The sequence below is a fragment of the Gavia stellata genome, chromosome 21 (genome assembly GCF_030936135.1).
Source record: "Gavia stellata isolate bGavSte3 chromosome 21, bGavSte3.hap2, whole genome shotgun sequence".
NCBI classification, from domain to species: domain Eukaryota; kingdom Metazoa; phylum Chordata; class Aves; order Gaviiformes; family Gaviidae; genus Gavia; species Gavia stellata.
In genome coordinates, this window is record NC_082614.1 from 8,075,693 (window position 1) to 8,099,512 (window position 23,820).

General features: G+C 40.9%; 1 protein-coding gene across 1 annotated transcript in view; it reads left to right on the top strand.

Annotated features, from left to right (window-relative positions):
- ZDHHC8 (zinc finger DHHC-type palmitoyltransferase 8) overlaps window positions 1-21,618 on the top strand; it is a 113,369-nt gene extending 91,751 nt beyond the window's left edge. The window contains exons 3-11 of the mRNA XM_059827705.1: window positions 2,807-2,964; window positions 6,165-6,337; window positions 7,031-7,133; window positions 10,500-10,591; window positions 12,293-12,425; window positions 13,350-13,467; window positions 14,202-14,319; window positions 17,318-18,331; window positions 21,430-21,618. Of these exons, the coding sequence (XP_059683688.1) occupies window positions 2,807-2,964; window positions 6,165-6,337; window positions 7,031-7,133; window positions 10,500-10,591; window positions 12,293-12,425; window positions 13,350-13,467; window positions 14,202-14,319; window positions 17,318-18,331; window positions 21,430-21,601 (2,081 nt within the window). The 3' untranslated portion in view covers window positions 21,602-21,618. The remainder of the gene's footprint in view (window positions 1-2,806; window positions 2,965-6,164; window positions 6,338-7,030; window positions 7,134-10,499; window positions 10,592-12,292; window positions 12,426-13,349; window positions 13,468-14,201; window positions 14,320-17,317; window positions 18,332-21,429) is intronic.
- Window positions 21,619-23,820: the final 2,202 nt, after the last annotated feature.

The window sequence follows — 23,820 nt, forward strand, 5'->3', positions numbered from 1 at the left end:
TCCCTTAACACAAGGGAGTCAGGAGCAAAGCAGGAAGAGGAGGAGTTTCCTACAGCTCGCCTTCTGTCTCTTTCTCTTCATTTGTGGCCTTGGCCTTATATCTCTATGCTGTGCATGTGCTTGGGTCTGGAAGAGGCTGGGAGCAAGGGGAGTGGGGAAGGATGAGAAAAGGGATGGAAGTCATCCTGGAAGAAAGTGATGGAGTAGGAGTTTAGATGTGTGAAGGAAGCAAACTGATAAGAAAAAGAAAAGACAAAAAAGACTATAAATACCAGTGCTGGGAGGAGAGAGGAGCAGATGTTATTTCAGATCACAAGTGTGCATGTGAAAAAAGCTATCACCACCCCACGCCGCCTGCAGAGCTGCCAGCGCAAGGAGTTCAAAAATTGTAGGAGTGATTTAAAATAAATATACAATAGGTCTATTTGCTTTCTGTTATTGAAATAAGGTTTAGTCATCTTGGTTTTCAAGCTTCTGAGCATATTTCTGATAGTTACAAATGTACTTCAAAACTACAAATAAGCAATACGTAAGCTGAGATTCTAATGAAATCACATGATTCCTTTAAGGAAGCCACAAAAAATCATAAGATATGGTATAAAAACACGAGACTTGGCTGCCCTGTGTCAGTGGATCAGAGTATGAGAATCTGTATAGTAAGATACATTCCTCTGCCAATGTATTCTTCTGCTCAGATCACTGAAAGCTGGAAATAAACACATTTCTAGCTATATTGTATGTGCTTACAGGTTCTCGGGCAGATGGAACTTGGGCTATGGGGGGAAGTAAACCTAGCTCACTCTTGTGTTGTTGAAGAGGGCCTGAATCAAACTCCCAGATCTGTTACTCATTTTTTAATTTGTTGGCTCTCTGAATGTTTCTGGTATGAATCAGGATTGGCTCTGTGCGAGTGAGTTGCCAGTAATACACCAAAATGAATGAGAAGGAAAGGAAGTATTAAGTCACTGAAATTGGTGCTACCCTGACAAATCTGATTTACAGTCTGGGTTGAGACTGGCAACGTTCGTTGCTGGCTAATTATAGATACCAACTACAAACTGGCTTCCAGTATTTTTGATGTGAAACTGTCTTATACAAGCTCTTCAACTGTGTGTCAATTCTGCAAGACTAATGTGTTTATATGCATGTAGGTATATACAATGTACAGACTTTTTGTCTGCATAGTCAGTTTTTTTTACAAGAGCTTAAATGGTTTGACTGTTCTAGTGTCTTGTTTTCATATGCCCACATGTATTACATACATCATGGTCTAGTTTATAATAGTATTGAAGAATCCACAGATTGTATTGATAGAAGTGCCTAAGGGATTTAGAGTCTAGCTCTCACTAAGAGTCTCACTGACTAGTTAGTTATGAAGGAAAATTATAGAGACTGGTGCCAGTACAGCACTCTGCTTCCATGCACAAATGTTAATCCAGAGAATACTCTTGCAAGGTAAATACTGTAGCTGAGCCAGATCCCAAGCTCATCTAAGTGAAGGGAGAAACTCCCTCTGAAGTCAATGGAAATTGGATCATGATAACACATCTAGAGAAGATTTAATATATAACTAAATGACAGTGATTGATGCCCCGCTGGGACAATATTATCAAATTCCACCTAATTTGGAGCCAGTCAACCAATGCCAGCTGCACTATAATGTTTAACCAGGTGTTAAATAGATGTGAACTTCTTAGATTTTCTCTGTCAAAAGGAAACAAATAAAGATCACAGGACTCTAGAATAGAAGATGAACTTTCATGAATGTCATTCTCATTTTTTTCCTTTTCTTCCCAATATATATTTGTCTATTATAGACTGGCTTTTATTTTGTGCATTTATTTTTAAATGGCCTCTTTTCTTAAACAGAGCAGCACTTAGCTGAGATGATAAACCATCTGCCCTCCGCATTGTCCCTAATAAGATGACTACGATATTGTCATCCTCATCTTACTCATGACAAAGAGAGGCTAAATGACTAGCTCAAGGCCACAGAGTGAGAAAATGAGAATACAGGACTTCCTGACTCCCAGTCCTGTGCTCAGATCAGTAGACCATGCTGCCTTTGAGAGAGGTGAGATCTTCCCAGTTATGTACCATTACTACAGCAAGGGCATTCTGGGTATGATATGAAGAGGGGAGCATGGGATGTGCTATAAAGAAGTAAGCACTGATGCAAGAACTTTTCATGGGCACACAAATTGCCTCAGAATGGTATATCTCACTGTGGCATCAGATTCCCTGGAGCAACAGGTCTCTGGGATGATTGTGGGCTGACACTGAACAAATCATGTGAGCGCTGAACAAATCATCATCACTTAGGGTGATCTGGGTTGATTTTTGGGGTTTGAGCTAGCACAACCTTCTAATATTTATCAGTGTAATTTCTTTCACTTTATGCACTGATAGGCTAGCATTGAATTCATCCCAAATGCATGCAGCAGAACTTCTCACAGCAAGGGCTTGGGTGATTTCCATCCCCTCTTTGACTAGACTGCAGCTCATCTTATTCATTCGGGTTGTAAATGCTGGCTAAGACTTGACTCAAACACCTCTCTTTGTCCCGGGGCTGGTGAGTAAGACTGCACAGCACCCCTATGGGAGGTGCTAAAATGAGCCCTGATCACTGAAGTGTTCTGCAGCCAGGACAACCTGTTCTGACAGTCCATCACTTCCACCACTCTGTTATTTCTCTGACAGGCCCAAGAGCACGTGTAGTGCTCCTGCATCCAAGGCACTGACTGGATTAGCTCTTTTATCTTTACCCTCTGTTATTTCCACTAACTTTTAGTTTTGCATTGAGCAGCAGATGAAGATGAAGATAAAGACGATGACTTCCGAGCTCCACTCTACAAGAACGTGGAGATTAAAGGAATCCAAGTACGGATGAAATGGTGTGCCACCTGCCACTTCTACCGTCCTCCACGCTGCTCTCACTGCAGCGTCTGTGACAACTGTGTTGAGGTATCAGTTCTGTTGATTACATGATCTGTTGGCTTTGCCTCAGTGATGGGGTTGCACATACTACTGGAAACATGCAGTTGGGTGCTTCCCCCAATATTTCAGTTCTTGGAAATTCCCAGCTGTAGCCTTATTGATGGACTCGTACTAATTAGTACCATTTGAAACATAGCCCTCAGTTGTGATGTATGTTACACATGCAATAACGTTTGATGTCAGCTTTGTTGCCAGTGATAATTAGAATAAAAATTTATAATGCTGGCTATATCTTCCTTGAAGTAGCTATGGGATCGTGAATGTAAAAAAGGGGTGAATAGAGGAGTGGATGCAGAGGCAGAGTTCAGGAGAGCAGGAAGTTCAGGGTGAACCATTGTAGCTTGTCATGTGTGAGCTTAGGGCTTATCATTTAATTTTGAACAAACTGGTGCCTACATTAGTGGACAAGCAGAGGAGCTAGAATGGTGTGTGAGCTTTAGGAAAACCAAACGCAGAATTCAGCAAGTGGTTCTCCAGTCAATGGAAGGACCCCATGTTTGTTTCAACACCCTAGCTCAGAACATGAACTCGTTCATGTTTCTAATGTTGGTCACTCTGAATTATGGGTCTTTCATGTTTCTTGATAGCCCTAGGGTCTTGGTGAGGCACACAGGATTTTTAAAAAATAACCCCTAAAGAGTAAGATGTGCTTTTGGGCTATAAACATCTCCCAAACTTCTAAGTACGGAGTGCTGTATCCACAGCAGTGTATTGCCGGGGGGATTTTTTTATTGCTGAGCTAAAAATTCCACTTCCTAAGGATCATTTCTGCTGCAAGGTCTATTTCTTTTCCAGTAGAAAGATGAGATCTTTAATATGTCTAAAATATATTCAGCTGTGCCATTAAAATGAAAGGAATTACTAATCAGAAAGGGGAAAAATACCAGAGTCAGCTGGAATGCTGTATACACCATCTTTGTCCTAATCCTCTTTGCCATAAGCAAGGGAATAGTCCCAAAGAAAGCAGCACAGTTACGTGTGAGAGAAAGGCTGCCTGGGTTTATCTTGTGCCAGTCATTTTCTCCTTCAGGGCAATATATATCTAAGTTATAATTATCTGGAAGCAGTGCTGTGCCTAGTAACCATCGATAAATAGGACAAGGCTGTCCTGTTGTGGAAGGCCTTAGAAGGATGCGGGATTTGAGAAGATGGAGAGTAAGGAGCTGCCGAGGTCCCTGGGTAGAGGGGAATAGCCACAGCTATTCATAAGTTGTGTCACAAAATTTCTTTAGACTGCTGTGAATTTTTGAATAGAGCTGGATTTTTTGTAGAAAACCTGAGTCGTATATTCCTAGTTTTAAAACTAAATGTTTTTGCTAATTCTAGATCCTGAGGATTTTTTAGATAATGGTAAATTCTCAGTTGTCCCATGGAATTTCTTTCTTCTGCCGTCCCCAGTGGCTCAGCATGAAAATTCATTTTCAACAAATGAAGTTTTCTCAGAAAAAGATTGCTCAGAACTCACTGGTATAAACACTTGCAATTTCATGCTGCCATAAGGCCTCCATGGGAGTCAGTTCTGCAAAAGAAATGAAAATGGGAGAGAATCCAAAAGTAACCTAAATAAAATAGCAGAACGCAAGGTGACTCTGCCTAGCTCTCCAGAAGTTTTATTGATGGTCAGATCAGTTGAACATTCCTTACTATTCTGGTGGGCAAGTAAGAAGTTCTGCTTATATAATTAAATTATGACTGCTGTGGAGGAATATAGGCAAAAAGTATTAATGACTTTGAATCAATAAATCATGGTCTTAAACAGCATGCTTTATTGATTCTTGTGATACTTATTTCCCACTCACCTCTATTCTAGAAGAGCTTGGAGACAGTGATAGGAGTGACTCTACTGGCTTTTCTGTGTGGAACCCATTCAGGGTTGTAGTTCACATCTTTTCACTTTCAGTCTAGAACATGCAATAAAAATTCTTTTCCCAATTATAAAGCTTTTGAGCTAACTTGATAAAAATGAACAAACTACAAAAGACGACAACACTTGCAAAAATAAAATCAGTTAAAACCTAAAGCCTCCTGTGACCAGAGGGACCCAAAAATGAATCTGTGACAAAAGTGGTCAGATTTTTGTTTTCTTTACTGAAGTGTTTGCAGTGGGTACTTACATAGTTTCATAATCCATAGATATTTTGGGCTGCATACAACCAGATTTGCATAACAGACATATGCTATGTCAGCATTTCAGATATAGCCTGAAATTATTTTTATTAAATTGCCCCTGTCATTTTCTAATGTGCTTTAAGAAAGCTTTAATCCATTTTCTTGTATTTTGTAAATTTTTGGTAAATATATTGTGCAAAACTTAAAAATACAAAAACCCCTTTGTCATTTTTGAGGAATGTTTAAAAATAGCATTACCACAAAACAAAGAATAAACAATTGATTTGTTGATGTAATGAGTGTGTAATATTTGTTCTGAAAAACACAGAAATAAAAAGGGTTTATTTCTTGCACCTGATCTTGATCTTATGTCAAGAATAATCCCACTGAAAACAGTGGATTTACATGCTTATAAAACTGTGGAAAGGTACTTGAAAGGTGTCTGTGGCTTGCCCTCATTATTAAATCTCCTGTTAAAAGGGATCTGACTTTATGAGGGACTTGGAACTTTTGACTGAGACAAATAGTTAGGTTTGGGTTCATAACTATTAATGAACTTGTGCAGAACTTTGCCTGTGTCTTATTCAGCTGTTGCTTTTCTTTCGGGACCTGCTTGGTAAAAAAGTATCTTCCGTGTTGTCCATTGTTTAAAGTGGATTCATTCAGCTACGTGTAAATACAGAAATGTGGGGCAGAGAATTCTGCAGCAGTATTGCATCTTCAAAACATTCTAGGTTATAACAACTTCATTGTATTTGACTCCTCATGCTAAGGATTATAAAAAATCAGTGCTTCTGCTGCTAGCAGATAAATAGCCTGTCTTTTATTTTTTTATATCCTCTCTTCAAACCCTATAAATACTCAAGTACCTCTCCATCCATAGATACAGAAACCACTTTGTCCTAAGAAGAGCCTTATAAAGCGAGTCTAGCTTGTTGTAAAGCTGCAGAATTAGCCTGATGTAATTTTACATGATGATGGTTCAGATTTATCTCTAAGACAATGTATTTCCTTTCACCGTTTGGATATTGTTCCCTATCTCTCCCTTTCTTTACAAGGATTTTGACCATCACTGCCCATGGGTCAACAATTGCATAGGACGGAGGAACTACCGCTATTTTTTTCTCTTCTTGCTGTCCTTAAGTACACACATGGTTGGAGTATTCACCTTTGGGCTCATCTTCGTACTAAACCATATGGAAAAGCTGGGAGCAGCTCATACTACCATTACGTATCCTTCTTCTTGGTCTTTCAAGACTCAGGGTGGCCTTGAGGAAAATATGAAAGAATGAATCTCAAGATCTGTCTTCCTGGAAGTGGGGAAGATCTACTCCTTTCCTGATCCCCCATTGCTCTTCCCCTGTAAATGCTTAGTGCATGTTTTCCTCTGTACCCATCTTACCTGTGTAACCATTGATTACCCCCGAACTATAGCTGACCTTTTGTCTGTCTCGGTCTTTGCTATGTCAACCCAGCAGACAGATATGCTGCCTCCCCGAATTTTACTTCCAAATGGGTGTGACTCTAAACTGCTGGGTACTATTTACTGTATTTAAAATTCTGTTACTGTATTTTAAAGCAGAGTTTGCCCTGGAAGCAGTCCCCCTGCATGCTAGTGTAATACGTGAACCGCTGGCTCTGACGGGTGTTACCCCTGATGACAGATTAGTGCAGAACGGTCTTTACAAGATGGTTAGAGCCAGAATCAATGAGTTCACGTTATTTTTTAACCATCTCAAGGATAAGGATCCAGGCTAGGAGCAGATGTACTTAACTTTGAGATAAAATTTAGTTAGACCTAACTAAAGGTGAGGGACACCCTCCCTGTTTCCAAGATGATTTTTTTTTCTTCTTTTTCTCTCCCTGTCCTTCATAGCCTCTTTTTCCCTTCACTCATCCCAGTTTCTTTAACTCCTGGGTACAGAATGGCTGTCATGTGTGTGGCTGGGTTATTCTTTATTCCAGTCATTGGTCTCACTGGCTTCCATATTGTTCTAGTGGCCCGAGGGCGCACAACGAATGAACAGGTAAGAAGCAATCCTTTCTCTGTGTATGTGGCTAAGATGTTGAGTTAGGAAGAAAAGTCAGCAACTCAGCTTGGGTAAAGCAAAAAATGATCCAAATCTTAGCAGTAACACTCTTACTGGAGCTTTTGTGAAGATCTAGGATGATTGCCTAGCTTTTTATTTTCAGATTTTTTTCCTGAATGCACTACAAGCAAAGATTTCCCCCTTTTCACCACAAAAGATCATCCCAGGCTTATTTACCATTTAAAATCTACTCATGGCCTTGAAATAGGTTTTATGTGGTGAGTACCATCAACCCCAGAAGTTCAAACTTTATGAGTCAGACTGAACAAACCATGAGATTGAATGAAAGAAACAAAGGAAAAGATTAAATCATGCTTTTGCCCTGTCTCCTGATATTTTGAACTCCCCCAGCTAACCCACACTGCACATAAGGTCTGAGCTAGCTCTTTGTCTCGCTCTCTTTGTCTCTCTCTTGTTCTTGTGCGTATGTGCACACGCACACAGAGAGGCTATTGGACCTAACTTGTTTTGCTTCTCCAAACCAAGTGCCAACATGACATCCTGTGCCAAAAAGCCTGTAAAATTTTAGTTCCCCTGTAGTTACTCAAATGTGTATGATCCACAGCCCCTGTGTGGGTGATCCAGACCTATATGCGTGTGCATATCAATAGCATGATACAGATGATAGACATCTAGTCATGGGATCAATAGCTTGCCCCTGCCATTCGTAAGGGGTAGCTCAGTCAGAAGGCTTGACGCTGGGTCACGCAGCATGCCAGTCAGCTGCAGACAGCATTTTCAGCTTTCTTCCCAAGGCTAATTAATTGTGTGAATTCCAGTGCTTTTCCCTTTCACAGCTCCAGCTCCAAAGCACCCCTCACACATCTGGGGTTTTTTTCACTTTTTTTTCCACATCACACTCCTTTTTCACTTTTTTTTCCAAATGCATTTCTTCTGCTCTTGCATCTATGGGTACTCTCTAGCTCATGCTGAGGAGTGTGCTGTTCTAGCTGTCCTGCAGGCTGATGGCTTCATGCTTATGTACCTTGTATGGCTGCTGTGCAGACTGTAGGAGATGAAGACATCTGTCTGAGGCCAGGCCTTCGTAAACTGGGATGAGATTGTCTCCTATCCCGCAAGAGACAATAAAAACTTTTATCCAGAATAGTGTGGGAGGTTTACATAAGCAAAGAATCTGAAGTCATCCTGAATTGTTGCCTAACGTGGCCTTTGAACAAAGCAGGCTTACCATAGCTGTAGATCTTTAAATGCTTTTCTCTGTCCTGCTTGGAATCGGCTGCTCTTCATTTTAAAATTTACTTTGGCCAAGTATTAGGTTTGATAGTGCTAACAATAGTAGCATAAAACCCAGGGCATTTCAGTCTCATAGCCCAAATCATGGTCTGCCTTAGGCTTGTCTTCATGCAGTGGTGAAAATTGTCCATGAAAATTTTAGGCTGAGGGGGAATGAAAAATTTAAATTTAAAAAAAGGTAAAACTTAATTTCTTGTGTTTATGGCTACACTAACATTTAGAAAGCTTGAGAATTTTGCATTTAACTTGATTGTAATAACTATTGGAAAATGCATCCTAGCTTGATTTGGTTTCCTGAACTACCAAACCACTTGAGATTAATTAATCTTCTCATGACATTTTCTGAAAATTAAATATAACCTGGTCTTAATTTCTGTTTAGTCATCTGTACTGCCTAGCTGTAACTAGAGGATGGATGTTCCCGGCCTTCAGGTCCCTTTCAAAGGAAGCATATCTAAGTAATAAGAGCAGCAGACCAGGAGTGATGGATATGAGATCTGCTCCTGGCTTTGCCACTGTTTTAAAACATTCACTTTTTTCCTGCAGTCTCAGTATTAATTCTCTTTTCTCACACTGTTAGTTATCTGATGTCAGCTTTCCAGTTACGATATGCTCAGCTACACTTGTCCTCTTTTCCCAGTACATTTTACAGGCCGGCGGTACAGACATTTTTGGTGTTTTACTGTAAATTTTTGTTATTTGTTCATTCCAGAGTTCGTAGGTTTTGAGCGTTCATAGTAGGCAGACTGTGATTTAGGAGTGCATAGTGGCTGAGTTTAGATGTTTGTGAGCTTTCTGAATGCCTCTGAAAGTCTTTTATGGAATCACAATAACCCATAACCCAACATCTGCTCATATCCTGGTATTTTTAGTTTCTGAATAGAGTAAATAAATATCCTTCCTTCTGAGACTGCTTTCTATCAATGGATTTCAAACTACTTTAGAAACCAAATTGATATAATTAGTAATGTAATCTGTGAGTTAGAGAACTTTTATTTTCATATGGTGTTTGAGAAAATGGGCACAGAGATATGAATTGCTTTGCCAACATCTGGCATAAGTCAGCTTAAGCCCAGCATTGAATGCAGATGTGCCAAATGTCCCAGGCCCATGTTTTAGTCATCAGGTTACTCTTCCAACACTCAGAACTTCCAACATTTCTCTCTTGGCCTTTTAAAAAGTTTTATGTTATATCAAAGAGGCCAGCATAATACATTGCAAAATCATTTAATCATCATTATTTTATGTGCAAGTAATTAAAGTCTTTCTGGTACTCTGTAAACTTGTTGCTAGATCAGAACTATGAGTTGATTAAAATGCATTACTTGCAAACAGCAACAGTCATGCTTTTAATGGCAACCACTATTAATCTCTCTGGCTTTATTGGTATTTATCCCCATATGGTTACTTTCAAGTATCTGTCCGTAGAGTACAAACACTTTATAATGCTTATGAAGCTTTGAATGGATCCCACCAGTCTAGTGAGGCTTGGCTTTTATTAAACTAGCTCATTTCCAGGCAAACAGCATAATCACCAGGGAGTTCCTGGCACCCTCCTGCATAAGGCAGTGGCTTGTACTGATTGTCGCTAGGGATGGGATGCTGATAGCGGGGAAACATTGCTCTTATCCAACATTACGAATGTTGAATTGACATTCCTGTTTGTTTGGAGGGGACTTGCCAAGGCAGAGGAGTGGAAGTGACAGGGGAATGAAAGGGACCAAAACAGGATATCTGGCTGACAGCAGGCATGAATCTAATGCAGGAGCAGCATGGAGAGGAGAATCTGGCCACTTTCAAACCCAGTCACATTGCGCTCACTACCCTTTTCAGAAAGGATCTTTAGTTGGTGTGCCTCCTAGCTAGAAGCAGCTGATGGAAGTGGTGTGTTAGAGCAGGAGAAAGGAAGTGCAGCATTCAAAGAAAAACGATCTGTTTGGGAAGGACAGTAGGGTCAGAGTAAGGCATACTTGTTCTTGGCTTTCTGAGGGCTGAATGATGACTTTTATATAACCAGAAGTTTGAGCACCATCCCGAATATGTTTCCAGGTGACAGGTAAATTCCGTGGGGGAGTGAATCCTTTTACCCGAGGATGCTGTGGAAATGTGGAACATGTGCTCTGCAGTCCCTTGGCTCCCAGGTAAGAGAAATGCTTTCAACTGGGAATGAGGGAGGCAGAGTAGTTGTTGGGACAGAGGAAGAAAATGTGCTTGGTTGGGCTCACAAGTTAAAGACCATTGATGAAATAACAGGAAAGTAAAGCAAAACACTCCTGAAGGCAGAGCTCTGTGATAGCTGCTTCACTGTTGCATGGCTGTAACCTGTACAAGCAGGTGCTTTCTTCATGTAATTCATAACCCTCATCCCAGAAATGTTTATTTGGAATGAGCATGTCAAATTATATCAGGAGCTGATACTCTTGTCTTCACCAACTTGTTTATCCAGTGGATTTCAGTAACAAGGTAAGTTTCCCTATGTTATCATATTCCCAACACGACTTTTTGCACTGTACAGTCAATGTCCAGGTGTTCTAGTCTGCTGGAGAAAAGGAAGGAATCTAAAATCAGCCTTTCTCCTTAGGACTTAAATCTAATTTAAGGCTTCTGTGGTTTTCAATCTCACTGGCACTTTCATTATCATAAAACAGATTTTCAATGAGGTCTACATCATGGAACTTGGGATTTTATTTATGGCTTTCTATTTTGGGGGAAATGGAATTTATCGTTTCACATTTTGAAATCAGGATTTTAATGCAATAGGTCAGATGGAATATAAATATCCTAGGTGCTGAGCTGACCAGCCTGCAAACATGTTAATAATCGTACTACAAGAAGACGTATTTGAGCCTTTTCAGGGTGTTGAGCAATTCCAGACCCTGACACTATTATCTGCCTTTTTTTTTTTCCCTTCGCTATGCAACAAGTAAGTCCTAAAAGACTGTTATGTGTGTTAAAGTGAAGACACTGGAATAGCTGCTTCTCAAACTTACCAAAATGTGAAAATCAGGTCAAGATACTTTAAGAGAGACAGATATTAGAAGCTGGGAGACACTCCTGTTAAGAGAGGGGTGTAAGTACTATCATCATGGCTATTCTCAGACTTTCAGCAAGCAGAATGTTTCTGTGTTGTGAAGACCTGTTCATATTGTCCTGTATATTGAAAATCACTGAGCCATCACTACTAGAATGTCCTATTCACTAGATAAAACAGAGAAAGCTTGCATGTGTATTAGTATTTATACATTGTCCAGCCATTGCCCAGTTGCACTTACCTAATTTCTTTCTAGTGGACTAGAATTCTGTATCTAAAGTCAGCCATTTCCCTTTAGATTTGTTGCTTCCTATAGACCTGTCTGTTTCTTTTACATCCCTTTATTTGAACACTCTAAACATGCTACAGAAACAAGTCACTGTGTGGTAAGCTAGAACTGACAGCACGTCATCTTCTCCATGTTAACTCCCCATGTGCTGGGTCTTATTTCCCCAGTCACCATCTTCCACCGCAGGGAAGCTGTTTCATGTTAACTAGGTAAGATCTAGTAAGTTGCTTCCATTGGTGGTAGGCCTCTCTTTCTCTCTTCATGTGAACTGTGCTCTTGTCCATCAGTGCTTCAAGAATTGCTTGGGTTTTTTAATGCATCCTCTCCTTTTGTTCACTAAAAAAACCACTGATCTTTTTATTGCTCTTTAATTATTACATCCATTGAAATAAATGCAGTTTGCTTACCTAGATTCTGACACATTCCTAAATCATACCCTGGAAGCAGGAAGATTTTCTTGTCTTTATGCCTTGTTCTTAGGTTATTATTTATTTTAATGATGACTGTTGAACAATTAATCAGGTACATAGTTGAGCCCAAGAAAAAGCAAGCTGTGAGTGTGAAGCCTCCTTTCCTCAGACCTGATTTATCTGAGCGACAGATCACAGTGAAGATCAGTGACAATGGGATCCAAGCCAACCTCAGCCGGAGCAAGGTAAGGTAGCCTTCAAGTGCTGCTTTTGAAAGGCATGAATAGAGCATTATCAAGCCTGAGAATGAGTTTGTCATTGAAAATCTCTTTGAGATGATGCATTTTTTTGAGAAAACGATAGAGGTTGAGTCCTTGTCATGTACTTCATCCTCTGAAAGTAACCCAGGTTCAGTAATAGCAGCTCTTGATCCAGTAACAGCCCTTTTTGCAGTTCTATAATAGAATGTCTCTGGGCATCTTTTGGAAGAGGTGGCTGTTCTTTGCAATAGTTACTTTCTGTCCCAAGAGTTGCCACCTCTTGGCGTTCAAATTAATTTTAACGAACCTAACACTGTGTGGGAACCCTTGTACCACCAGCTCAGCTCTTCTAATTCAAAGAAGGTTTTGAGCTTCCAGACTGCAGGAAGGCTTGTGGTCCAGTGAAAGGAATATTGGCTCAGAAGCTGAGTTCTCTTCTCTCCTCTTCTTTTTTCAGTTTCTCCTGGCATGAAATAGAAGGATTTGTTTAGTCGTATAAAAAGCAGTGGATTCGAAAGAAGCCACCTTGCAAGATTTTTGTGGATAGTTACTTGTTACACTCCTTGGAAAGTTACTTGCTACGCTCTTTGGATAGTTACTTGCTGAGAGCTGCCTGGAAGGTTGCTGAAAAATCCTAGAAAACACCATTGTCTTCTACCACATGTTAACTAGTGTGATGATAATTTTATTTAGCATGCCAAGTAGACTAGGATAGTGCATTTAAAATTATACTGGCTTGTTACGACAATGCTAATTTTACACATGACAGTCCTTGGCTGCAGTGGATGCTAAATCATCTTTGTCATTATAGGTATAGGTAGTTCTTGTTCTGTGGTACATCCAGCACTCTGACACGTGCTGTTGTTTAACCAAGTTGCAGGTAATGATTGATTCTTTGGTCGTTTTCAGTCTAAAATTAGCCTGGAAGGTCTGGAGGATAAAAGTATGGATGTGCAACCACCTCTCCCACCCAAAGGAGATCCAAGCAAGTACTCTGAGCTAAAAGGGCAGCTGGGGACCAGTGAAGGTATAGTTGCATAATCAGTTTTTTATTTTTATTAATAAGAAAATATTTCAGACTCTTTAAAAGGCTTCTGGTATTCTTTCAAAACAGTAATGGGATCTGGGTGAAGGGGTTTTTTCTATTTATAGGAGTTCTGAGCTAGGGGAATGAACAGCAGGAAAGGGAGAGAAAAGTCAGCTTGAAGTGGTTCATTCAAGCCTAGGTTGGATATTTCATACCAGTGTTGCAGAGTTTTTAAACCCTTTTAAACCCCTTCTTAAATTTTTCGATCAATTTAAAAATAAAAAATGTCATTTTGAACTAAGGAATCAGAAATATTAGCATGAAATGCTTAGGCATTACAAACTGAATTATTTCTTTTATGAAAATGTGAAATTAAAGCTTTGATACTATTAAAAAACTTCTTTTTTTCAGACAAAACTAGTAGCTGAATTCAACCCAAATATCTAGTATTTCAAATTATGGCAAAATTACTACTCACCAAAATATGTCACCCCACTTAATGTATTATACCTTGTTTCTTCTTCTCTTTAGATTGCTGATCTGGCAGCAATGAACTGTTATTTCAACAGGGGCCCCATTGATTTTGGTGGAATTCTGCACAAAAGTACAGCAAGTTTTATTCTTTCCAGAACAGATCTGTTTGCAGAGGACCATGGATAGCAAAGAATTACGGATGATAGCTTTCTGTCCACACATTTTAATAGAAAGTCCTTTTTTTTTTTTTTCTTTTACAGAAGGTGGCCTTTCACCCAAACTTATCAGCCCTCCTACACCTGCTATGTACAAGTATCGACCAGCTTTCAGCAACAATCCCAAAGTCCACTACCATGCTACGGCTGAGCAGGTGAGCAAGTCTGGGAGAATCCACTCCCAGCTAACACTGGGCAACATGGAGCTGAGGATAAATTCACCGCAGGGCTCTAGTGAATGTCAGAGTGGAGAAGTAAATAACAACATTTGGCATTGTTGTGTGATAGTGTATATTTTCACTATGCTCCTTATAAAAACATGTCTGCTTTCACAGCTCTCCTCTGTTGAGCTTGACACATCTGTCCTGCTGACAGGCATGCACTGCTGCTTTACCAGTGTCTCGGCCTGATCCTGAGATGCTGAGAAGTGTCACCTCCCATTGGCTTCTCCTGACATAGGTGCCAACTCACATTCACTTCAGAGGGAGCTAGGCATGCTTATCGCTTTCCTGGATCAGACCCTTTAGCCAACAGACAGCATGCTCAGTGATTCCTTAAGATGTCAGCTTGCAAAACAAAGAACTTTTAAAGCATCCCAAGAGATATTTTAGTTAAAATTAACGGAAGATTCCTCATGTTTGACCTTCCTTAGCACCTTCCTAGCGCGTTTGGGTTATATGGAAAAAAAACACTTCCTAACACTTGGCATCATTTCCTCCTATCAAGAAAACTGAGGTCCAAGCAATTAGGGAGCCTTGCTCTGGAATTTTGACTGTTTTCTCTTTTGCTTAGGAGTTTTGAAACAGTTTACACTGTTCCCTTTGGAAGCAGAGTGCAAAACTAAGCCCACTGCTAATAGGCTTGGTTTTCTCACTTATTTCTCATGGATTTGTTGCAAATATTCCTTGGCCCCCCAGGACCTGAGAACAGCAGTTTGAAAATCACTGGTCTAACGTGTATATTTGCAATATGTATCCAAGTCTTCACACACCAGTGGAGATACCCTTAAAACACACATACCACACACAATGCAGTTTTTTTACAATTAATTTCATCAGGTTCTCCAATGTCACCGCTGCAATAACAAGAAGGGGGTGATACAAGTAAGGAAAGTAAAATATGGTAGAGATATATAATTGACTGCAGGAACACTGGAATAAGACAGAATGTTCCTTAAATGGTAAAGAAAACTTTTCTAGTATCCTTCTCGTTTTGAAAAGAAAGATGGTGATAGATAGTGGAATTCCAGCTACCACCAAGTTCGGGTTTTAGTCTTACTGCAATAATTGTAAATCTTATTCTCTGGATTTGTCCACTTCATGAAGAAAAGGTTGGTTATGAAAGGGAACATAAGAACAACGGTGTGTTCACTGTATCCAAAAAGTTTAATATCCTATCATCTTCACTTTATTGCATGAAAAATGGCTTGACATCCAATTCAAAATACTCTATTTACAGGCATCAGCTAGCAATTTTGAGCTGTGTAAGCAACAGTATTTTGGGTCATGATGCCAAAAGTCAGAGCGCCATGGAAGGCGAGCTTGTTTTATTAATTTAGTACATAGCCATAGATGCAATATAGATACAGGATAGGTTCTGATTAGGCCAGGAGACTGAGCAGTGCTGTGAAATGATAACAGGGTACAGCATGTTCACTCTGAGGGCTGCTGTTTCAATCCTAACCTAAAAAGCTGTTGTTACTATAGGCTGACTGGTGTGCGTACAATCAGCTTTGTGGACTTGTTCAATTTTATAGTAGTCACAACTTTCTAGTAGTCAAGTGGGTATATTATAAAAATGAGTTCAGTTGGCAAGCTGATAGGATAGCATGTATTTGTCTGCCAAGCCATATCTAAGTATAAGGTACAGTACAAAAGAGACTAGCTGGGTGTGAGGAATATCATGTTGTCTCTTCTGTATCAGTTCTTCAGCCTGTCAATGTAATTCTGCTTTTGAGCAGTGAAAGCTGTTAGGAAAGACGGATCGGGGTACAAGGATAAGTAGCACAAACATACTTATAAGCTACATCATTGCTCTCTCCTCCTCCTTTACAGGCTGTCGCTTGGTCTCCTTTTTCCAGGGAAGGCCAAATTTAGCACCATGCTCTAGAAGATAGTGAGCTGTTTTGCATATTTCCCTATCTTCTAGCTCAAAGAAAAAACTTGAAGAAAAATTCAGAATAAAACAGATTTTTGCCAATTAGGCTTTTTTGGATAATCTTCCTTTAAAAGAAATTAGGTGAAGAACAAAATGCATTGACTGCATTTCTGATTAAATATGTGACTGATAATAATTCTGTATTTGCAGAGCCAATGTAACCAATTTATTGTGCATTATGGCAAACTCTTCCTTAAAAATAACAGCAAAAATCATGTGCTTAGCACAGAATAGCACTTTAAGTGAACAGAACTGTAAGCAATCTTTCATAGAGTAAACAAAGTGAAGTCCTACCTGTTTTCACTGCACATAAACAAATTATGGCCTATGTTTCCTTCTCTGATGTGGCCACGCTGTCCTACACAGGCAACAAAAAAGAGAAAATTGCTTCGTTTTGTTGTCTAAATGGTGGGAAGGAGCCTCTCTGCTTTAATTATGCTTAGGTGCTTAATTTTGAAGACCTATGACCAGAAATTCAGAATTACTGAATATTCATAGCTCTGAGTAAAGTAGATAAGAGTGTGCTGGTCCCCGGTGTGTTGAAATGAAGCCTAAAGTATTTCTGACTCAGCACGCAAAACCAGGCATCCCTCAGCTGAGGAGCTATTTGCAGAAAACTTGAAGCGAAGTGCTTTTGCCAAGGGCAGTATTATCAGATTACAATCTGATTTACCTTGACTGAGACTTGAGTCTTAGTTTAGAAAGTCTCTCATTCTGTGTTTTCAGTGTCCATGTATTGACGTATCTATTACTGTCAATATTATTTAGCGCTTATTATTAATAACTCTTCCTTGATTCTAAGGTGCTTTTCCATATGCTGAACAGGAGTTAGGAGATTTCTTATAATGAACCTGTGTCACAGCTGGGCTGAGAGTCTGAGAAAAGACCTCCAGCTCTTTTCTTCCCGTGCACTCACCATGGAGAGCAAACCTGTACTTACATATCATTGGCTTCTGTTTCTCATATTCACCTCTGTTTCAGGTCACCATGCAGGAGGGACACAGTCAAGGGGCTCTGATAGAAGAGGATGGCAGGAGCCTTGATTACCAGTCCGAACCCAGCTCGGACATCCCCAGCTACCGGAAGAGCTCCCTCCACAAGACCTATCAGTCTTCCCCACTCCAGATAGATTCCTTTGCCATCAATTCACGATCCCTGAGCCTGAAATCTGCTGGCAGGAGAGGGACAGACAAAGTGCCCCTTCATCCAATAAAGTCTGAAGGGGCAGCTTCCACCCCTTACAAAAGCATCTTTTCTCCCAATTCCCTGTCAAACAGAAATGGGAGTCTTTCATATGACAGTTTGCTAAACCCCATGTCGCCCTCGGGGAGGAAGTGCATCGCCCATTCTGTGGTCAGCTCCGTTGGGTACCACTCCCCATATTTATCAGCCAAAATGTGCCATCTACGGGGGAGCGAGCTGCAACGCCAACCACCGCAGAGCTTTAGCCCAGTGCTGGGGGGTCCAGCTCCACATCAGCGAGACCCCTCCCCAGTCCGCTATGATAACCTTTCCAAAACCATTATGGCATCCATCCAGGAGAGGAAAGAGATGGAAGAGAGGGAGAAGCTCCTCCACTCGCACCCTGATTCAGTGTTTGCAGACTCAGGTGTCTATGACACCCCTAGCTCTTACAGCCTTCAGCAAGTCAGCACGCTCTCTGAAGACCCACGCAGCATGGCAATGAGATATGGATCTAGAGACAATCTGATGGCTGCTACCAGTTTTAGCACAAGGAACCCTTTACTGCAGTCCTCAGTGTCTTCACTCTCAAGTGCAATGACAAGAGCACCAAGGACTTCCACAACCTCTCTGCAAGCTGATTTAGCCAATAATAATGTCCAGTCCCATCAAGCACTACAGGGCAGGGTGAGCAATGGCTCCTACAAATCCCCAGGCCACCAGGTCCCATCGTCCCCCACAGGGATGCCTAGGTCACCTTCTTATGGAGGCCCGAAGGCTGTCTCATTTGTAAACACTGTGGAAATTACAGAGGTGCAATCAGTGGGAGCACAAAGGTATGTACTGCTGTAGGTGCTGCTTAGCAATGTGAATCTGTTTGCAAGCAAGTGCAGCATGGTTCGCTGGAGTCATGACCCAGATTACGTTTGCTGTAGGCCAGCAAGGGTGGGAGGTTTGTGGGTGCTCTTCAATTCTGTGACACCCTCATAGCAACCTCATCATGACAAAATGTTTGCAGATTTGCTGTAACACGACCCAGATTACATGTTTGCTGTAGGCTAGCAAGGGTGGGAGGTTTGTGGGTGCTCTTCAATTCTGTGACACCCTCATAGCAACCTCATCATGACAAAATGTTTGCAGATTTGCTGTAACTTGAACTACAGGTTGTCAGTTAAGTTGTAGAAGTCGTAGTGATTTAGTGTCTTAGCTGAATTGGATAATTATTTGCAAGATATGAGGCAGATTATCCCTCCTGTTGTGCACAAAAGGGTGGAGCTGTTTTAGTTTGCAGCCTAAAGGGAGACTGGACGCAGCCATTGCTGGAACACAGAGGCAAAGCTGGGATCACAGCACGTGCAAGCGTACCCTGTGCTAAGGGAAACAGGCTGAGACCAGTCCTGGAAATTGTCCTTGGCACAGACAGCTGGGTATTTAGCTGTGTTGAGTGTCCCATAGTACAGAACTGATGATAAAAGCACAGACCATCTTGGTATTACCTTAGGGCCTTGCTGCCTCCTTCCCTTCTGTGAGAAAGCATGGGGAGAGAGAGGATTTGCTGTGCTGAGAGCCTGAGTAAGTGGTATCTGAGCAAGATCCTCAGCTGCAGCTTCTGTATGTGTTTATCTTTCTTTCTCTTCCTTCTGGAGACTATAAAGCTTGGAAAGTTTGAAAAGAGCTACATGATCCCGCAAAGGATGCAGTATTTCAGCCAAGTTGGGGCCTGGAGGGCTCATCAGAAATATCTAGGTTTTCTTTGCATCTGGCACTTACTGCACTATGCTGTCCTCTGGTTAAGGTCCCAGGTGTCTCACTCCAGTATTATCCCACATTTTGGGGAAAGTTATTGAAATGTGGGAGAACCATTATTGTAGTTCTCCTGAAGTTTAGTGCCAGCATGTTTTTCCTCAATGTTTCAAGTGAATTGTAGTTGTTAAGATTATTTGTCTACTGGTGGAAGATCTAACTTTCAGGAGGTAGACAGCCATTTTTTCCTCTTCATCTATTTTAAAGAAATGAGCCTGTTTCAGTGAAAGACCTGTGGACTTTCTTTTGCCTCTCTGCCCTCTGTCTGAGACCTGGATGTGTCAGCTGCTGCTGTTGGAAAGGCGCTAATATGAAAAGCTGTTTATCTTTTCTTAGTCTCTGGTTCTTGGTTATGCTGTCAGCCTGTTGGTCCCACTGCTTTTACATTGTGCTTGTTTAAAATGTAGAGCCTGTAAATTGATTTCAGTTCAGCTCTTTGAAGTAATGAAAAATACAGTGTCTGGCAAAAGAGGTCTAGCTATTAAAATAGCTACAGGTCCCATCAGATGTTAAACTTGCGGACATATGATACCATTGCAGAAGATCTTTTTTACTGAAGTTCCAGTCAAGTCTAGTGCCTAGATTAATAAATAAATAGCTTAATAAACTTGAAGTTTTTTACCTAATGAGGTAAACCTCCCACAGGCACTCTGTGTTTTGTAAACCTAGCACATATTCTCTGTCAGTAACACTACAAATGACTTTCCCTTCTCCCCTTTCCCCTAACGCTCCCCAGCTCCTTTCTGCCTTGTTTCAGGAGGCAGACTGTGTTCTTCAGGAGAATTTCAGTGCTGAATTAAGGGTTTTATAATATTTTGGTGAGGCAAATGTAGAATTTGGGATTTGGTCCCTTCATATTTTGTCTGTTTGGGGATACAGCAGCATTTTATGAAACCACACAATTTTTTTTTTATATTTATGTATGTGTGTTTTGCTGGTTCAGATACCCACAACTCCATTCTGTAGTGCAAGCATAGCTTAAACGCGTAGGAGAAGCCGGGCTGGTGTGAGCTGATGGACCTGCTGCTCCAGCTCCAGGGTACAGCTGTCAGACTAGGTTGCCACATAAAAAGTGCTTTTAGTTTTGGAGCTATTCTGAGCCTATTAAGAGCTGTGTAAAAGTCTGGGATAGTTTATTTTGTTTTGCAGACACATGTGAAGAAAGAAATTGCCTTTTGAATCCAGTTAATCCATCAAACCCTCTGGCCTCCAGAAAAAGTCAGAGTGGTCTGAAATAGCTCAGGCTGCCTTGGTTTGCAGGCAGACAGAAAGCGTTCCCTTCTGGAAGGTATTTCAGCCCACAGTCACTGCTGCTGGCATGAGCCAGTCTTAAACTTCAGACTGAGGCAAACCCAAGCAGACATCCACTGTGCAGGAGTAAGATGTGAGAATACAGCAGACCCCAGTTGTGCTGGCACTTCCAGAACATACACAAGTTCTTTAGTAGGCTTTTATTTAATTACTTTGTGAGTCTTTGGGATGAGACACATTAAGCTTTAGTGTGTAGTGGCCTAGATTTAAAAGATCTTTTGAGGAAAGCCTGTTGTCCATGCTCCTGGGCAGTAGGTCATAAGAAAGGAAATTATTTTAAGGAGTCCATCTGGAATATGGTCTTTAATTACAGGCATCATAGAGTGCTTCCTGACTTGATTAAGTTTGTGTCTTCTGTCATAAAGAATTTTTACGCTTCTTCTCTCTTATGTCTTTCAGAGATGAGCAACATAATTTTGTCTAACTGGATATTTAACTGGGAAGTGTTTTTTCTGACTATTTTATTTCTGATTGTAAGACACAGTTTGGCTTAAGGTCAACAGTGGTGACAGTTAAACCCTCCTGAGTCCTACAAATGGTTATGCAATTAGTTTGGTTCAACAAAGTATTTAAGGAAGTAATTAAATGAACAAATATTACTGTGGTCTGATCCACTAACCTAACGGTCAAATGAATTCTCTCATTTCAGTGGCTTTTCATCAAGTATATTGGCTTCAACCAGGTTGCTCCCATGCTTGAATATTTTGCAACACTGGAACTCAGGGTAACAGGGATAATTGTTTATCCTGAATGTGATAGCCATTTTGCTGTCACATTTTGATCACTAACATGGCATCTTTTGATATTTCTTTTGATGCAGGGATGACATGCAGTTGAAGACACCTCACAGTAAAATAAATGGACAGCCAAAAGGAATATCCAGGTTGGGTTCAACATCAAGTTCCCAGGGGACACCTGTCAGCCCTGCTAGACACTCAAATGTTAAGAAGGTGTCTGGAGTTGGTGGAACAACCTATGAAATTTCAGTGTAAAATAAAATTAATTAAAAATAAAGAGCCATCCACTCAGCCAGCCATGAAGCTAGGAGCACTGTGAAGACTCACGTAACAACAAAGAAGGAGCAGCAGCATCCGGCCACTCTCCTTTTCTTGTTTTGGGTTTGTTCTGTTTTCATCTTTCTCTTTTGGCCAAAAACCAGCTGCAGCCTTATTCTCGAGGGAATAAAATTGTACAGTCCATCAGACTCTTCCTGAAGCAACAGGCAGGAACTGGCTACAACCTAACACCACAACCACAGAGTGGATTTCTTTCATGCAAGAGAGCGCTAAAGCCATTGTGCGTACGTCTGTCCAACAAACCTGTTGTGTACCAGTTGTGCTGTGAAAAAGTATGGTCAGTCCAGGATCATTCAGCTTTTCCCATGCCCCTTCCCAGTTTTTCTGGCCAGCGATGTGTCCGGCAGGAGTCAGAGGCCCAACTGCTGTTTTCCTACCAACATGGAAAGCAGGCTCCCTGTGCTGGGCAGTCTGCGTGTGCAAGAACTGCTCTGTGTCCCCCAGGTGTTAGAAGTTGGGTTCCTCCTCCTGGGAAGGAGCAAGGCAAGGGCACTTGGGCCACAAACACCGTGTTGTCTTTAAAAGCCTCCCTGGTCCCAGACGGGAGCAGGAGAAAGGATAGCAACAGCTTCTCACTGTCTGCCATTTGCCTTCCTGTGTGTGAAATTGTGTGTGTGTGCGCGCACGTGCGTATGTTCGTCTCTCGTCGAAAAGGACCGCACCACCAGTAAGGATCTTCCACTCTGACCTCTTGCTCCCTCTGGTTTTTAAAGGCTTCTCTGACTCATAAACAAAACCAAGCAGATAAAAAAGGAAATGTTTGGATGGGAACATATTTTAAACAGCCGTCAGCTGCTTCCCCTGCACTGTCCTTATTACCTGTTGGATTTAGGCAATAACGTGGTTTACTGCCTTGCCCTGTTGCCGTCTGTAATCCTGCAGCAAGGTTATCATGATCTGTGACTTTACAGTGTGTGTAACTGAGCCAAGTGTACATCTAAAGGATAGAAATTTTCTGTCTGCCTAATTACTAGCACATTCCCTCTGGTCTTCAATACTGTTAGACAAAGGATTTTCTGTTTGGGTTTTTTCCCCCTGGGGAACAACTTTTTAAAATAATATCAATCAAATCTATTTAACATTCTGAGGTTTCCTTTTTCTGTCTCCAGAAAGCTACATTTACTTTGATGGATTTAAAGACAACTTTACCAAAAAAACCAAGAAAGGGGTGCATTACTTTTGTCACAAATGTGAGGACTCTAGCAAAGCGAATTTTGGGACAAATAATGGATTATTTTTTTTCTTTTCTCCATTCCTTATCTCCTTTTCCTTCCCATTCAGTTACCACCTCAGAAGTCAAAAGTACTGAGATCTGGACCAATGCTAACTAGCCAGATCATGTGTGCAATTAAGAATATCCTGAGCGACTGTTGCCAAAGTCACTAAAAATGATTGTTTATCACTGAGCCAGTCAGCATATGAAACCTCGACTTCCCACCTGGTTCTCCTAGTGAATAGTTTTGACTAGAGAGCTAAATTCATAGTTTTTCAGGATATTTGTTTCAAGAGGTTGAATCCTTTTCAGTCCTTGACTATAATGGAGAGCTCTCCAGATATTTGGTAGCAATTCAGAATGTGTTGATAACGTCTGTCTTGTTTTCATGTATGTTGAGATTAATTATTCCAGAAGGCAAATATTGACCTCAGTTTTGCCTGGTTAAAATTTATCTTTTGATTTGATAAATCTTGACATCTGCTGCAATACATGCTTATTATGTCCCTTGTATATCACATCATTTTTTGGAGAGGAAGGTTGAAGAGAACATAAGAAAGTTAATCATCTCTCTGTGTAATGCTTTATGTTGCCTGAACGGAGAAACTTGGAAAGCAACGCAGCTGCAATAGGCCAAAGTTACGAGAGAGTGAACTAGAAATCAGTATGCATTTTATTGCCGAGGTGGTATTTTAAATGCCTACTGTAGGGACATTGCAGAGCAGAGAAGCAATAGTCTTTCTATGCAGATTTGCTCACTGGCATGTAGAATATTATTGCCTTTAATTGGAGGCACCATGGTATCAGAAAGATGCTGGCAAACTGGATCAGGTACAGATGGATCAATATATATTAAAAGACTGGACAGGCTGGCTGATGAGAAGATTTAAAGGGCTAAAAACATGTCACTGGCTAAGCAATG